The sequence below is a fragment of the Chamaea fasciata genome, unplaced genomic scaffold (genome assembly GCF_029207755.1).
Source record: "Chamaea fasciata isolate MVZ Bird 193981 ecotype frontalis unplaced genomic scaffold, bChaFas1.0.hap1 SCAF_3, whole genome shotgun sequence".
In the NCBI taxonomy this organism is placed as follows: Eukaryota; Metazoa; Chordata; class Aves; order Passeriformes; family Sylviidae; genus Chamaea; species Chamaea fasciata.
Genome location: NW_027094088.1, coordinates 30,044,376 through 30,060,785, shown reverse-complemented (window position 1 = coordinate 30,060,785; position 16,410 = coordinate 30,044,376). Strand labels below are relative to the sequence as shown.

General features: G+C 40.8%; 1 protein-coding gene across 7 annotated transcripts in view; it reads left to right on the top strand.

The window, feature by feature from the left end:
- The window catches only part of TTC7A (tetratricopeptide repeat domain 7A), a 168,215-nt gene that overhangs the window by 52,289 nt on the left and 99,516 nt on the right, over positions 1–16,410 (top strand). For all 7 annotated transcript variants that reach the window (XR_010719970.1, XM_066178467.1, XM_066178471.1 and 4 more), the window contains 2 exons: positions 2,159–2,263; positions 11,342–11,459. Coding sequence is in view for 6 of the 7 variants with exons in the window: in XM_066178467.1 (XP_066034564.1) it covers positions 2,159–2,263; positions 11,342–11,459 (223 nt within the window). In the remaining variant the exon portion in view is untranslated. The remainder of the gene's footprint in view (positions 1–2,158; positions 2,264–11,341; positions 11,460–16,410) is intronic.

The window sequence follows — 16,410 nt, the reverse complement described above, 5'->3', positions numbered from 1 at the left end:
AGCTTTGGCTCTGGACAGTGTATGGCCTTTTACATATCTGGCCTTTGCAGTTCACTTTTGCATCGTGAGGTGGCAAGGTTTGGTGGATTCAGCTGCAGATGTACTGTCACAGTGCATATTGTCCTGCTGTCATGTTTATTTATTTTCTGGAAGCACGTGTGGGGCTGGAATATTGGCAGGAGGGCAAGAAGATGATGTCCAGCCTAGGTCTTTTATGGGGTTGTGCTTGGGTTTCCAGCACATCCATGATGCTGCTGGGAATACCAGCTGCTTTCAGTGCATTTTGTGAAAGAGAAGAATAAGATGCCACTAAAACCTGAGACATATCACTTGTTCTGAATAGCCAGGTGTCAGTGAGGTTCATTCTGAGGGATGCTAGTTAGCTCGTGGCAACAGAGCACAGCAGTGTGTTTCTTCCTATACCTCAGGGTTGAATTACTTGTCTTTATTTCTGAGAGGGATGAAGTAATGGTTCAAGCTCTAGGACAAAGTTTATTGATTTCCATCCTTGGTCTGAGACGAGCTTCCTTCTGGCTTCAGGAAAACTGTGCATTTTGAATTTTAAATTAGCAAATGTTTCCTCACTTTTACTGCTCATGCCTGATGCCCTGCATAGGTGGGAGCAACCTGAAGAATGTAGGGCTGCTGCTGCTCTTGTTCAGACCACAAGGCAGGTACCCAAGCTTTTCAAGGAGGATTTGCTCCCTGCTGCATTGGTTATGAAACCCCTCTTTGCCCTAATGTGGGCATGGCTGGTGTACATTTGGTTTTCCATTTTTCCAGGTTCCCTTCCAAGCAAATACCTAATCAAGCTCTTGAATTCAGTAGCAAGAAGTGGACCTTCATTTCTGTGGAGGAAGGAGCTGGCCGGTGCAGCCCACTTTGATTTGGTGTGAGGGGAGAAACTGCTGATGGACAGTGGGAGCGTGAAGCTGTGGTGTTGCTGCAGGGGACTGCAGCAGTCACCAGACCCAGTGTGGGTCTGCCCTGTGTGGGTCAGAGTTCTGGTAGGGAGAGCCCCTGGGGGTGAGGAGGAGATGCCCAGGACCTGGTGGGAATAGCAGATCGTTTGACTTTGCAAGCTTCTGTTGAAGCTCTTCTGTAGTATAGAAAGGCCATGACTATTTCACGTGCTTCTGAGCAGGAACATCGTGTCTTGGGACTGTGTGGAAGACTTTGGGAGGAAACAGGCATGCAAGGAGAAATTCCAAGAGAATAAAACTTCCCTTTGAGCTTAAGCATGAGAAAATTGGCATGGATCAGGGTCAGTAGTGAGGAAGGTATAAACGTAAGACGAACTGTGGTTCAGGTGGGATGGGCTGGGAGACTGTGGTAGGGCAACTCCTGCCACCTTGTTACTGTCTGACGTGGCCTTTCTCATCACTGCCTCAGACCATAGCTTTCTTCATTCCCCTTTAAAGTGTCTGAAATGTGGCAGTCATGAATGTGTGCTGTAAAACGCAATGTTTGCAGAGCACATTGGGATCAAAAGCACTATTAGCAAGTGCTAATCTTAAAAAACATCCTCATTAATGGTAACTTAACACCAGAAAGACAGCAAGAGTTTTATGGGCTTTCTTTCTAACACATGCCTGGACCCCCACTGAACAGTGTATTGATCTGCTTCCACCGTTTGTATGGTGGGGTCCCAGTCGCTTTTGTGTATATCCTGGAACTGGAGAAGACACAAAACAACCTACTGAGCAGGTTACTTTAGCTGAACAAACCTCTCTGAGTGAAGTTGGCCTAAAATGTGAATGTGCCAGAGGATAAGGTCTTTGTGATCCCTTCTGGCTTACTGGAAGATGAATTTATGCAAGGGGAAACTACAGCAGGATTCTTGTGCTTTGGGAGGGCAGGGTTAAAATAACCAGTGCATTGATAGCTAAGAAAACTGTTTCTTGTGAAGTGCACAGGCAGGGCTCCTCCTTGGCATGTTTCCTCTGAGCGTGGGAAGAGTGTGCTTGTGTGCGTGTTTGCACACATGTGTCTGCATGTGGAGGTGGGAGTAAAGTTGCTGACTTGTTGCTGACATGGGATTCTTTTCTCCACAGCACTTCTTTGTACATGTCACTGCAGTATTTTGCATGGACTCTCAACAACATTGTCTAATCAGCCTTTTGTATTTCCTCCTCCTCTCTCCCACTCCTCCCTCCAGTCGGCATATGCTGTGTCAGTGCTCAAAGAGTGTGCTAAACTGCGACCTACAGATCCCACTGTTCCTCTCCTGGCTGCCAAGGTCTGCATTGGGTCACTGCACTGGGTAAGCAAACTGATGCAATTCTTATTATGTAACAGATTAGGTGCTGCAGTGACAGTGCCACAGTGTAGTTGCAGTGGGGAGAAAGGGAATCCCTGCTAAAAATCATACACACGTGTGCCTTTTATAAAAAATGAAAATCCCTGCAAGAAATTTTGCAGTGAGTCATTAAAATGTATTTTGCTGGCACACTGAAGAAAGGAGGAAGAGAGAAAGCCATAACAGCCATTATGAGGACTGCTGCTTCAACTGAGTGGCACGTTGAATCAGCCACTCTTGTAGCCCCTGGAAGACTCAAGTTAATAGTTATAATGGACAGTTAAATAGTTCAGGTCTGCTGGACAACTCAGTTCTTTGTTCTTGAAGTTGCTGTGTCAGTGTTTTGTGTTCTGGATGTGTTAATATACGCCCCAGAATCAGAGTGGGAGTGGAAGTTGGTGCCTGTGAAATTCTGATTATCTGAAGGAGCAGAAACATCTGTCACTCTTTCTCTGCTTGGTCTAATTAACTGAACTGCAGCCTGCTGCTCTCACCTGTCCTCACCACGAGGTGTCCCTGCAGTCAGTGAAGGATTACAATTGCTAAAGAGAAGTAAAACACAGATGCAAGAAAACATGAAAGAAAATACCAGAAGAATCTGCACAGATCTTGGTGAAAAGTTGTAGAAGCCAATTTGCTGTTGTTTTGTTCCCTTTCCCCACCTCCCCACCTTCTACATCCCTGTCTGATGAAAGCTGCTGTTCAGCAGCTAAACTTGAGTGGGATTAGTTACATCACCATCAGGGAGGATGTCTGGTTATGTGTGTTTTTGAATGTACTATTCTGTTCAAGATGTAGTGGTTAAGCTAATATGTGAGTCAGCAAAAACTGGGCAGCATCTTTTTCTAGGAAAAATCTTCAAGTCTGAGTATCTTCAGGGAATCCTTGCTGAACTGCCCAACCTACGTCTGCTCTACATTTGGAGCAATTTAACTCTCTTGTACCCACAGCTCAGTCTCTAAATTTTGAGGGCTGAAAGTCATTCAGTGATACAAAAAGATTCACAGTGAATGTTATTTTTTCAAAATAAAGTAAATAAGGGTTTTTTTGGATACTTAGAGATATTAAAGCAGTGTGAAAGCGAGGCATTACAGCTGTGTTAAATGCTGCTCTTAGTATGTCTGATGAAGTTTTCAAAGCACAGCTAGCATATAAAAATACCTTGTTACTTTGAAAAGACAGTGAGACTGTAATTCAATTTCAGCTTAGGCAATCCAGCATGTCCTGACTTCTCATAGAGCTGATAAAACAACTGGCTAACCCTAAAAAGTAAGAAAGGCAAGGGAAGAAGAGAAAAATGAGCTGGTTTTGATTATTTCAAAACAAGAAGGTTTTTTCTTCAATGTACTGCTTTTTTATTGTGTGAAATGCTTTTCAGTGTTATTCAATCAGACCCGGGCTCAGAACTGGGGGGTATTATGAAATAAAATCATGATTTCACAAGAGGATAATTTTACTGCAGTTATCTAGAGCACAGCCTTATGAACTAAAACCAAATTAAAAATATTCCCTCTTCCCTTCCTTTCATTTAGTGGCCTATGCTTTACCCTCATAGCAAACTTGATGATGGTATAGAAGATTTTAATTAAGGGGAGTCCAAGGGAAATTAGATCATCTGTTAAAAGAACTGAAATGATAGGTTCCCACATCTCTTAGTCAAAGGGGTGCTTCTGATATTACTGGCAGACTCCTGTGCCTAATAAGACCTTCCTGCTTAGCAGAGCTGTTTTTCTAAATGTCATCCTTACAGTAATTATTTGCATTTAAATTACATGGCAATCAAATCAGAATTGAATAATTTAAACTGGAAGTGAACAGGCTGATCAATGCCAGTATAAATAGAAAGGAGGATAGACATGGGACAGGAACAGTCTAATGGACAAACATTAGCAGTTGCAAATACTCAAATACATCTTCCTTTTCAGAACATATAAAATATGATTAATTTTTCAATTAGGAAATATATCTGTGTACTTGATTGCTGGCTAGGCAGGAAAAGGGTGAAATCAGATCACCATTTTTCCAAATGGAACAGCTAATTTGTGTTCTGCATCTGTCTACTGTATGGTGCACTATTATAGCCAGTTTGTTTATAGCCCATGGGCAAGCGGTACTTTACTATTCTTTCAGTTACTAGCAATAAAAAAAAACCCCAAAACACAATATTTATGCAAATGGATAATTACAGAATGTCATGAAAAACACAGAACAGTTTCTTTCATGATTAATCTAGTGACCACTTAACTCATTTTGCTGGCTTTGTACATGGTGTCTCAGCACGCTTTAAGAGCTGGGAAAATAGAAAATTAATTGAAATGTACTATAGTGATTTACAACATCGAGGATGCTCCGATCACATCTATGAAATAATCTCCCAATGCAAAACAAATCAAAGTGAAAACATAGATGCGTTCATACAGTGCAAATCAATATACAGCAGAGCCTAGTGCAGAAAAAAACTGAGCCTCCCCCGGCTTCTGTTGTGGCAGTATGACCAGATCGTTAACTGATGTAAGTTGGCATGTTAGGGGTACCATGCTGGCTTACATCAGGAGATGGTCTGCCCCATCAACCAGTAGCTTTCAGGACTGGGCCTGCAGTCAACAACTGAGTGGTATGAGCAGTGTTTTGGCTACCTTTTTCAGAATTAGAGGTTTTCAAAAACAAAAATAAAATTTAAAAAAAAATCCAGTGTAAATAATAAATCAATACTTCATTAATTCTAAAGCTTAAGCTACTAGACTTGGAGGACCAGAAAAGCTTTGAAACGAATGCACGTATGTAAACCACATTTGTATGATCAGGATGCAGTCAGACCTGTACAGCAAAGTTGGACCTTTTATATTGTACCTAAACCACTACACAGGTGTTTTAAGTGTTTTTTGTAGTAGGTTCAGAATTACTTTTGAGGCAACGTGCTGCTAAGCCTTCCAGCTTGCTGGGGTTTCAGCACAACCGTTTGCTGAACTTGCATGTGGATGATTCTATCAAGCAAACAGCCCATATATGTTTAACCCACTGTCTTTTACCTTTCCAGAATGCACTGTGAAGTCTTTGACTATTGTAGATCAGAGTATTGTTTTAAATTTCCATAGAAGAGTTGAGGTAGCTTGCACTGGAATATGTCCATACTGAGGTTGCTTTGCCTTGCTCCACTATAAATTCAGAGTTCTGCTCACTAAAAGGCTTGCTGCAATTTCCTCTTTCACTCAGCCTTCCCTGGCATGGTCTCAGCTGAATGCTCACTTGCCTATTTTGGCAGTGACTTTGAGTTACAGTATATGAGTTGTTGTTTTTAATATTTTAATAGTACAGTACTGTTAATTTCACTACTAATCTAGGTTCTCCAGGATCCTGTAATGGCAGGTGTTGGGGAAATACTAAAAATGGAACTTCTTCCTACAGGCAAGCATTAAATACTGAATTTCTCCATTGTAGCAGCCTTGTTTGAGGCATTTAGGATTACCCTGGTGCTTTTTTTTGCCCCTTTACTCCGTTGATTTCAATGAAGGCTTATTGAAAATACTGTAAATACACATGGAGCAGAACGGACTATAGTCCTAGGATAGGCTTGAATCTTCTAGAATTTTGCTTTGACAATAAGCAGGAAGACGTGAGGCATGTTCTTATCATTTGCATCACGCCCTAGTTGATGTAATAGCAATACTGGTGGCATGTTAAACTTGTGTAGCATCAAATGATGCCAGTATTATCATCTAATACCAGATTTTCAAAGGACTTTGTCTCATGGCAAAAGCTGCAGCTCAGGATGGTGTTGTACTTCAGACATTTCCGTCATCTCTTTGAACTAGTATGCGCAGCAAAGTGCTCTGCTGCAACACTTTGCTGGGAAGACAGAGATCATGCTATCAGTCAGGGAAAGGGAGAAGAAGAGGTGTTGGAACAGGGCAGATTGTGCATGGAGTCATAAAAACTGAGTAAGACATACCATGAGGCCAGGACGTCACGTCACGGTGTGTGTGTGGCAAGGGGATTGGCAGGATGTAGATTCAGAGCTGCATACTTCTGAGGTAACGGCTTCCCATTCATTACTTTCACAGGCCACTTAATCAGAGTGTTTCTCTCCCCTTCTGTCTGTTGTTGACCCTGCCACTATAGATAGTAAATGTTGTGCACGTGCTTGTACCCAGTCACTTAGGAGCCCTGTAGTTGCCTGGAAATGCTTAGGTCGTAGTGCAGTATGAATAATATTGAAAGATGAAATCTAGGCCTATTACTGGAGTTACTCGGCCTGCTGATGGACATCCGAGAGGATTGGCATCACCAGAGATGCTGAGAAAGCAGGCAAAGGCAAGGAGCTACTAGGTATTTCTTCTGTCTTTTAAAAGACATTCTTAATTACACCACCACTGCTGTTCTGGGGCAATTGCATGGGTTTTGGACATTAAAAATGACCAAGAATTTTCTCTTCCGTACATCACCTTTGTGAACAAACTCCTCTAGCTACAGTGCAGGAAAGGCCTGAGTATTCCTAAATGCTGGGGGCGGAGTTTACAGACTAAATTGGTGGTCTGAACAAGGGTGACATAGAGAGCAAATGCTGACTACACCAGCAATAGAAAACACAGGATTTTTTTTGACAGACATAATATGATTGACTTTGTGTGCTGTAAACAGCTGTAGGACAAAACTTTTTTCATTAGACTATGCCTTATAGACCACTTTCTTCCTTTGCATTTTTCCTCTTATCATTCTCATTTCACGATGTTTATATTCTTCTCTTTGAATTAGTCTCTACAGCTACAACCCAGTGTAATGAAAATGGTAAGAAGCAGTCAATTCAGCTAGTTATCATCGTGTAATTTTGTATAGATATCCATTCTGTAGGATTTTGATCTCTTACGCGCTTGGGTATTGTTCAATGTCACTGGTGTCCAAATTCACCTGCTTCATTAACCTTGTCTGCTGTTCTAAGTCCAGTGTCATATGATGTATTTCTTGCCTTTTCCTTGGTGTGCTCCTCTTTTGGCACAATAGAGTGCTGTTTTCACCCTGCTATACATCATTGATTTGTTTGTCCCAAGTTACTCTAAATGTGTGCTGGTGAGAAGTGCAATTCCTACTTAGTCCTACAAGCTGTTGATTCAGTGGGGTAGGGCTTGAGCTTTTCTAAAAACAATCTGGGTGGCAGTTGGGCACCAGCTGGGTGGCATTAGGCCAGGGGACAGCACCTGCTGTTCTCCACTCCCTTGTCAGAATGCCTCCGGGCTTGGCTTCAGCACACACCAAAACCTGTGGCCAAATAACAGTGGTGGCTGGAACAGCCACTCTCTGTACCAGGGGAAACATCCCTCAGGATAGCACAGCTAGCAACTGTTCTTTTTCTATCAAATATGAAGGAGAAAGTGAAAGGGAAAAAAAATCCCAATCAGCTCCAGATTATTCCCATCTCCTTGGTGCCAGTTCACAGTTTGGCACCCTGTCTCTCTCCAGGTTCCAGGTGTTTGTTTTCTGGTGTGATAGAGGGGTCGCTTAGCTAGTGGTTCCAGGTGCATCCTGACACTTTATGGAGCTGGAGTTCAAAATGCAGAATGTTCTGCTTAGGTCGTTTTACCCCATGCTTGCTTTCTTCCATGCAAGGGACCTTGGAGGCAGGGAACTTCTCCCTGCAACCTGGGATGCTGCCCTCCTCTCCACCAGCCTTTCAGTGCAACCTACGTAGAAAAATGTTAGAACAGTAAGAACGTCCCTCCCAGATTGGAGGGACGGCTTTGAGATTTTGTTTTTTGTTGCTTCTAAGAGAATAACATGGTAGGCCTTCCCTCCTCCCTTTCTCATCTCCACAATACAGACTGGAGACACCTTGTGTCCTTAAGCACCCCACAGACATGGCTTTACTGGCAGATCACAGCTCAGGCTCACTGTGGTCCCTCACTGGGGTGTATGGAGGGGGAGCTTTTATCCAGACTGCAATCTGGTAGTGCTTGCGGTTCAGTTGGTTACCTCAAGTGTGTCCCAAGGGAGTTATTCCCGTTTCAGGTAGTACTTTCCAGATTCACAGAAATTCACAGACCAGGCCATCTGCAAGACTGATGAACTTGAGAGTTGAAACCTCACAGTGGGTGATGTGAGTGAAAGGTTTGGCTTTTCACACTTGCCCAGAATTACTGAAGAGTAGGAGAATGGTAGAAGAAGGGGCAGATGGCTGCCACAGCAGGGCTGGCAGCGGAAGTGTCTCAGTGCTGTAAGAAGGAAAAGTAAATGTTCTCATAAACAGAACCAGCTGTGCTGGAGTTTGTGAGGCCACTTATTTTCAAAGCAGACTTCAGCTGACCCAAGTTTGCATTCATAAGAATCTTTGTGGCTGGTCAAAGTGCCATTCGTGTTTAGTATGAATGAATGTTTACAAGAATGTGCTAGAAGTGCTGTTTCAGCCACTCTGAAAAGTTACGGTTTTAACTATTCATTCATTAGATTAATCTGATACTGACAGGTGGCCCTGGGTAACTGGGAGGCAGGAAGGCTGAATGGTGCACTACTGATTTATGCAGTATAGGTATTTCCAGTCAGACACTGGAATTACTGTCAGGTGGCCATTCAGAGAAATGATGGAGCAAAATCTCTCCAATTTTACATGTCTTCATTTCAGCTTCAAACTTTTCATTTAATCTTTTTTTCCATATACTCTACCCACCCCTACTCTTGTTCACTAGTCATTAGAATTCCTTGTATAGCTCTTTCCTTCATCTAATGGAGACTTCTTGGATGAAAGTGTGTGTGTGGAGGAGAAGAAAATGAAGAGAGTGGGAATACAGCTGTTTATGGTGGCAAAGAGTTGCATAATGAATTTTCAGGCTGCAGAGATGTCATGTCTTACATAAAAGTTTCTGAGAGATGAAGAATTCAGTTATAGTTGTATAGGAGTGTTTTTTGTCATTCATTTGTGGGTTTTGTTTTTTGGTTGGTTTTTTTTGTTTGTTTGGTTGGTTTTTTTTCCTATGTGGCAAATCATGGGCCACTTCTTTCATTGTCCTAGGCTCTGGTCCAGAACACATTCCAGTATGTGGCAGGGAAGTTGGTAGGGCTACTGACAGGTTAAGAAATCTCCTGAAACAAATCAGTCTTCCTGATGTGATCAGAGTTTAAGGGTGTGATCTGAATATTACTGAAGTAGGTGGGGGACTATTTCCAGTGTTTTTGGTAGGCTTTGGCTTATACCTCAAAGACAGGCCTTGCAGTTTGGCAAGTTGGCAAGTCCAAGTCTTCTGCAAGAGGGGTTCTGTGTCAGTTTGTGGCCTCCACACTCACAGCTGACGGGGCAATGAGCAACACTAATGCTTTCATAGTGCTTTCAGGAAAGGGCCTTGATGATTACATATGTGTTGGTCTTTGGACTGACTGATCTGAGGTTTCAAAAATTGGGGAAAAGTTGTTCTACATCTCGTTTGAATTCTGTGGCCTCAGGGAGTTGCACCAGTGAGGAAGACATCCAAGCAGTGGTGATTTGCTTCTTCACTTGCACTTTTCAGCCTTTCTTTGGGCTTATGTTAAAGTAATTTTCTTATGCTTGATACGCTCTAATAAATCCCAGGTTGTTTGTTTATGGAGCCATTAGTTAATATTGTCTCCTGAATATTTTCAAGTGATGTGACTAGGAGGCCCATTGACAGGATGCTACATCAAGTCAAGTAGATTCTGTTCATAGGTAGCATATTAACAGATCACTGAAGAAGGCAAATATCTTGTCTGATGGTGCATTTTAATTCCAGATTGTTATGGGTGAGTCATTTTAGATGTTAAGGAGCCATGAGGTGCTTAAGTCTGACAAAGCTGAGTATTAAGAGGGCACATGTCCGCAGTACTTGTGTCTAAACTAGCTGGATTTCAAACAAAAAAAAAGTACTTTCTCAAAATTGAACAACCCCATCCCAGTTGTAATGCAATAGAAGTTTCCAAAAGGAGTATTTGTCAGGATTTGGAGGAGATAGTGTAGTGGTGTCTGCTTCTTGATTAGAGATGACTCTGAATATGGCTGACAGGATCTGCATACTGTCTTGTACAGGAATGAAATCTTCCTGTAGGCTCTGTCTTTCAGGTATTATTTATAAATTTTGCTAATGTCTCTCCAGCCTACACCTTTCAAGGTGTGTACAGTATAAAGGTCTTAGTCTTTTCTACTTAAAAAGGGTGAGTGATATTAATGAGAGTTTAAAGTTAAAAATGAGAAACATTCCATTCTGTAATAAAATACTTAACTACTCTTTTTGTTTAAAATTACCAGTAACTCAGATTTTACAGATGCTGATAAGTATGTGTCAAAAGGAAGGTTTTGGGAGTGGTCTGTGATGTAGTAGAAGAGACCAGCTTACATATTTCATCATTTTGGAGGCTGATCCTGAAAGATTGTGACTGCTCTCTCCTCCAGTTACTATCTATAATATAAAATGCATTTTCAAGGAAATTGTGTCTTTGCAAAAGATGCAGAAATTGGCGAGTGCAGCAAGAGCTGCCAGGGTAGTGTGTTAGTTGAGATGAAAATTTGTGTTCTGAAATTTCTGCGTCCTTGTGTCAGCAGAACTGCAAGCAGCAGCTGAGAGCTTTCAGTGAAGTTAGTGGCTTCTTGTTTTACTCTTGCAGTGTTTTAAAAGAAAGTAAGATTTGCTAAGGTATAGAAAAATCAGACAGCATAAGTGAATGGTCTTCCTTTGAAGGAAGAAACCTGTTACACCTTTCAATGCTCTACTAGGGTAGGGTACAAGTAGTCCAGCTGATCCAGCATTTGCATTTAAGGCTGAATGATTGAAGTGTGAAGGGAACTATAAAATAAGATAGTGTCCTTGATTAATCTTAAACATCTGGAAAGAGTTTGGGGTGCAAAACCCAAACTTTTCTTAAAACTGTGCACGTGCACCAAGGTTTGCTAATCCTTCTACATTCTCCTTTCTGTGAGTGTTCACTGGGGACTACTGAAAGCCCTTGTGTGAATGGCTGTCAGATCACTTACAGGTAAGCTTAATGGTAAATTTTATTGGAGCAAGTATAGAGAAAATGGCTGTAAGTCTAAACCTACCTCTTTTGCAGCTGGAAGAAGGAGAACACTTTGCTAAAATGGTGATAGACCTGGGTGAGGATGCTGGAGAGTCCCTAGCAAAGGGTTACCTGGCACTGGGCCTGACATACAGCCTTCAAGCTACTGATGGTGAGTTACTTGTTTGTCAAGTGTGTTATATGGAGAGCATTTGTTCAAAGTCTTCAGTGCAAGCAATGGGAATTTATTGGAAAATCTGCTTTCAGTGCTGACTAGACATGAAAAGCAATCAGATTGCAAGATAAGTGGGAACTGTTCACTTGCTCAGAGAATTGTCTTCTGGGGTAATAAAAGGGAAATTTTTAGGTAAAGGAAGAAATGCAGGTCATTACTTAGGGGGTGATAATCCAAGTATACCTGACAGGTTTTGGTGTGCTTTACTTGAATATTTGTAATACATTTTTTTCACTTAAATTTGCACAACAGAAAGTTAAACTTTCCATCTGTTTTCATATTTTTGTCACCCACTCATAAATCATAAAGAAATACAATCCAAGAACTGGAGTCAGAAATGCCTCACTTCAGTTCCTGGCATGATACTGATTCCCCACAGAGATTCAACCTCTCTGTGATGTCGTTTCTTTTACTTGGAAGTAAACAAGATAAAAATATCTGCCTCACTGGTACATGTGGATTTGACTAGAAACAGACCACTGAATGTAAGAAGTATTTTATTTTAATGCTGCTTACTTGGATCTTGAATGAGTGGACAAGGGGCTCCTGCAGATTTGGTGCTTTGTAGTCAGAAGGGCTTGAAGTGTTTGGGTGAGTTCTAGCTCTGACCTTCATCAAGCTCACAGGTGGGAAGAGTCTTTGTTTATTCTATGACTTCTAACATATTTTCTTTGAATAATGGCTGAGCTGGTGTGTTTCCTGATCATTTTGGCAGTCCTGCCCTCATGCAAGCAATGGCTTTTCTTTCAGATAGGTTCCATAGAAACAAACAAACTTCTTCCAGCAAAGAAGCCTGAATCAAAGCTAAAATTACTCTATTATGTTATCATGGAATATGCAGGTCTTGCAACTTACACCAGAATTCTGCAAGGCATGTGTATGAGAAAGTGTTCTTGTGCTCTTCAGTAGTGCAAGCTGGTGTAGTTTTTCAGCCAGCCATATCTGATCAGCTGTTCTGAGAACTGCTTTTCATCATAGAGACTAACAGTCACTGCAGCTCTCTCCAGTTCTCCATTTCTCTGTCTCAGAGTAGTTCTCCCTAGAAAGTTCATGTCAAAAAGTATGTCCTTCCTAGCCTGAACTTTGTCTTATATGCATGTATATTTTAAGTCCACTAGGAATAAAGTTCTGCTTAACAGCCTAGTTTTTAAGGCATTTTGCCTAGACGTCGTTTAAACCGTGTTCTGTAGCTATACAAGATCCCAGAGACTATTTTCAGAGATAGAAGGTTTCTATGTTAGTCCCTTACGATCTCTTTGTAAACTTCAGTATGAAGAGAAGGTGGTTTCTAAAGAATGGAGTTGGAGAGGCATGTGCTGTACTCTGGCTCTAAAAATATTTTGGTGCAGCAAAATGTGAGTTGGAAACTCTTTCTGGAAATCTCTTGAGTTTTCAAGAGATTAGTTCAATATTGTGTCCTTTTTTAATGTAAAACAAACAGTCTTCACAACAACTGCCTTGGATTATTTTCAGATTAGCCTCAGATTTATGTTTTGAAACAGTGGAGTATATCTGCCTTCTCATCATATCTCTAACCTTTAAGGCAACAGGACAAGTCAGTCAGCTACTTGAGGGAAATAGGAAGAGTATATTTCTATCTTGCAGATTATATTTTAATAAAATGGATTAAGTCCTTCAAAAGCATACATATGATGGTCATGAATATGGAACTGTGTTTTACTGGAAAATGTCAAATTGTCACTAGCAAGACAATTTTCATTAGCATTGTTAAAGAATAGCATATGACAGTGAGGAAGCCAAGCTAGAACATGCTGAAAGACAGCAGTTCTGTGATGTAATCCTGCCTCATGTTGTCAATTTTGTTTATCATTGTATTTAAACCAGTTCTTACTGACATATGCAGACAAGTCACACATCTCTGTGTGTGTACATATGAGATTTCCTTTAACTTTCCAGTTGAGATGACTTTCAGTCGATCAGTATTTTCAGTGGTAGCTGAGTGTTTCAGAAACATTTGACCAATTGCCTTCTAAAGCTTACAGCCTTCCATCCAAGTTAGGCTTTCTTTTTTTAATATAACCTTTATTTTAATATAACCTTTTAGATAGTATTTCTCCTCTTGTGTGACAAAGGCACTGAGGAGTTGTATTAAAGCCTTTTCTTTGTGATTTGCAAAAAGCTCCTGTAGGAAGTAAGACTTCCTGAAACTTATGCTGGATAGCTTCCTTATTCTTAAAGTTTAATTACATGTTTCTTGAAATAAGTCTCTTTGAAATAGCTGAAAGCTGTGTCCACAGAGGAAGTCATTGACACGTTTGCTGCAGTCGTAGAAGCCCCAGCCTCCTGTTTGTAGTTAATGTCCATTTTCTGCAGATCAGTTTTCAACAGGTCAATGTCAACAGCAAACCATTCCTCTTCATCTCATAACTACAGTTTTGACATAAGCTTTGCTGTCAACTTTTCCTCCCTTAGGTCTGGAGAAGAATTCACTGAAGACAGGGAAAGGTGAGATGAATTTAACAAAGGCTAAAGAGGAAAGACTAGGTTGAGAAAGTATTGTGAAATATAAGTGCTCTTCTTACCTCACATCACCACCTCACAAATTGTGAAATCTTTGTAGATTTAACAGTCCCTCATTCTTTTTTCAGAGATGAGTGTGCTGTATCTCTGTTTTCATTTAGAATTTTGGTAGAAGGCCATGGATCGAGGACTGAATTCGAAACTCATTCTGGCAGTCTGTGGATTTTATGAACAGTCAGTATATGGACAGCACTGGTTAATGTTAAGCCCCCCACACATTTGTTCACTAAGAAGTGAATAAATTATTAGTGAACAAACTTAAAATGTTTACTTTTGGAAATAACAGTGCATGCAATCTTTAATTATAATTCTGTGTGCTAAAACTGTACGTTGTGCCATATTAGATGTCTTAACACAAGGGAATAGTTTCTGAAACTCAGACATATTTGCAAAAGGGTACATGCATAGCAGTGTTCTAGTTTGGATCAGAAATGTATTTATGAAGTCCGTTTGTCTGTCATCCCCACCTCACATTGTGATTCACATAAAGGAACAGTTTTGCACATTACAAACAGAATTCTTTCCCACAAAACAAATCTATTACATAAATAGACCTGACTGTGCTTCAGACAAGATTAGAACTCGATTCCTGTCCCCATGTTTGTAGTGCTGATCCTGATCCTCGGCACTGTTTCATTCCGTGCATTCACTACTCCTGCTGTGCTCTAACTGCTTTTGCTAAGACAGAACTTGTCGTCCTTTGTTTTCAAGTGTGATTTCACAGCTTTGTGTTTAAGTACCAAAATATTGCTGAAGAACCTGTTGAATTTTAGTAAGGCTGAAGCTCTTCTAAAAACCAGGAGTGCTTCAGAAAAGTAATCTTGGGCTGCTCAAGTGGTATTTCCAAAAGTACACTGCCATTCTCCCATTGGTCAGAGTGCTTTTGCAGTTTATTTTAATCTAAGTAATAAGTCATATTTTGTTTTAGTTGCTGGAACTGCAGCAGCCATGCTCGCAGGAAGTAAAGTTGGGTAGGAACAGGACAATTCTTCGGTACCATCGACCTGGGACAACGGAGCACAAATTTTTAAGGTTTAATCAGACCCACCAGGTTCTGTTTCCTTTGTGCAAACTTTTCTTTGTCTATAGTGAGAGCTTTTCATTGACACAAGTGGGTTGCAGATTTCTTTGAATAATTCAGGGGTAGGGCATCTGCAACATCTTTGGGCAACCTGTTTCAGAGTCTTGCCACCCTCCTAGTAAAGAATTTCTTCCTGTATGTAATCTAAATCTTCCCTCTTCTACTTTAAAACCATTACCCCTTGTCCTATCACTATAGGACCTGGTTAAAAAATAACCTTCTGTCTTTCTTAAAAACACCCTTTAAGTATTAAAAGGATGTAAGTAAGTCCTCCCTTGACCCTTCTCCAGGCTGAAAAACCCCAATTCTCTCAGCTTTTCTGTATAGGAGAGGTATTCCAGCCTTCCAGCCATTTTCATGACCCTTTTTTGGATTTGTTCCAATGGAACCATGTCTTATGTTTTGGATGCCAGAGCTGCACACAGCATTCCAGGTGGGGGTCTCATGATAGCAGAGCGGATCACTTCCCTTGACCTGATGGCCAAGCTTCTTTTTATGCCTCTCTCCCCAAGTCACTTTTCAATGTTGGTTCTTTGTTTTTTTCCCCTAATTTATCTCCTTTAGCTGTAAAGGCCCTGTAAATGGCATAGTTAACTTGCAGCAGTCAGCACTCAGTATTTTCAAGCCAAGTTTCAATATGTTCATCTAAGGCTAGAGATGGACAACCAGATTTCCAACTTTGTGGTAGCTGAAGATGCAGTCCATGTTGTGGGAGGTGGGAGTCACATGCTGTTTCCCAGTAATGCAGAGGCAAAGCTGACTAGTTGTAATCACTTCATTTCCACAACATATTTTGTGGTTTTTTCTGACTACAAGCTGAACATTAGTCAAATGTCTTAACAGGTGGAAGCTAGAAGTTCTAGCTTTTCCATTTGGTGTTTAATTTGAGGGACAAATGGTAACATGTCTTTCAGTCGTTCTTACTGTGTGACATCTTCAGAATTGCTCTGTAACTTAAATAAAGAATCGCAGTTTCCATGAGAAACAGAATGTCAGATTCTTTTTCTGTAGGGATGTTTATAGGTACGATCAAATCTTTTCCAATGTCTCCTCAAGCATTTTTGTTTACATCAATATTGGTTCTTTAAATTGTTTCCCAAATTTTCTTCCTTTGTTACCTTTATCCAGTATTTTGCAGCCTGATATAAGGCTACTGAGAGTGATGTATTTTTAATAGATGCTGCATTTTACATGAAAGTCCATGTCTGTAAATTTATTACTTAAAATACAAATTTTTGCATCAGTTTTTCATACTTAGAGTAGGCT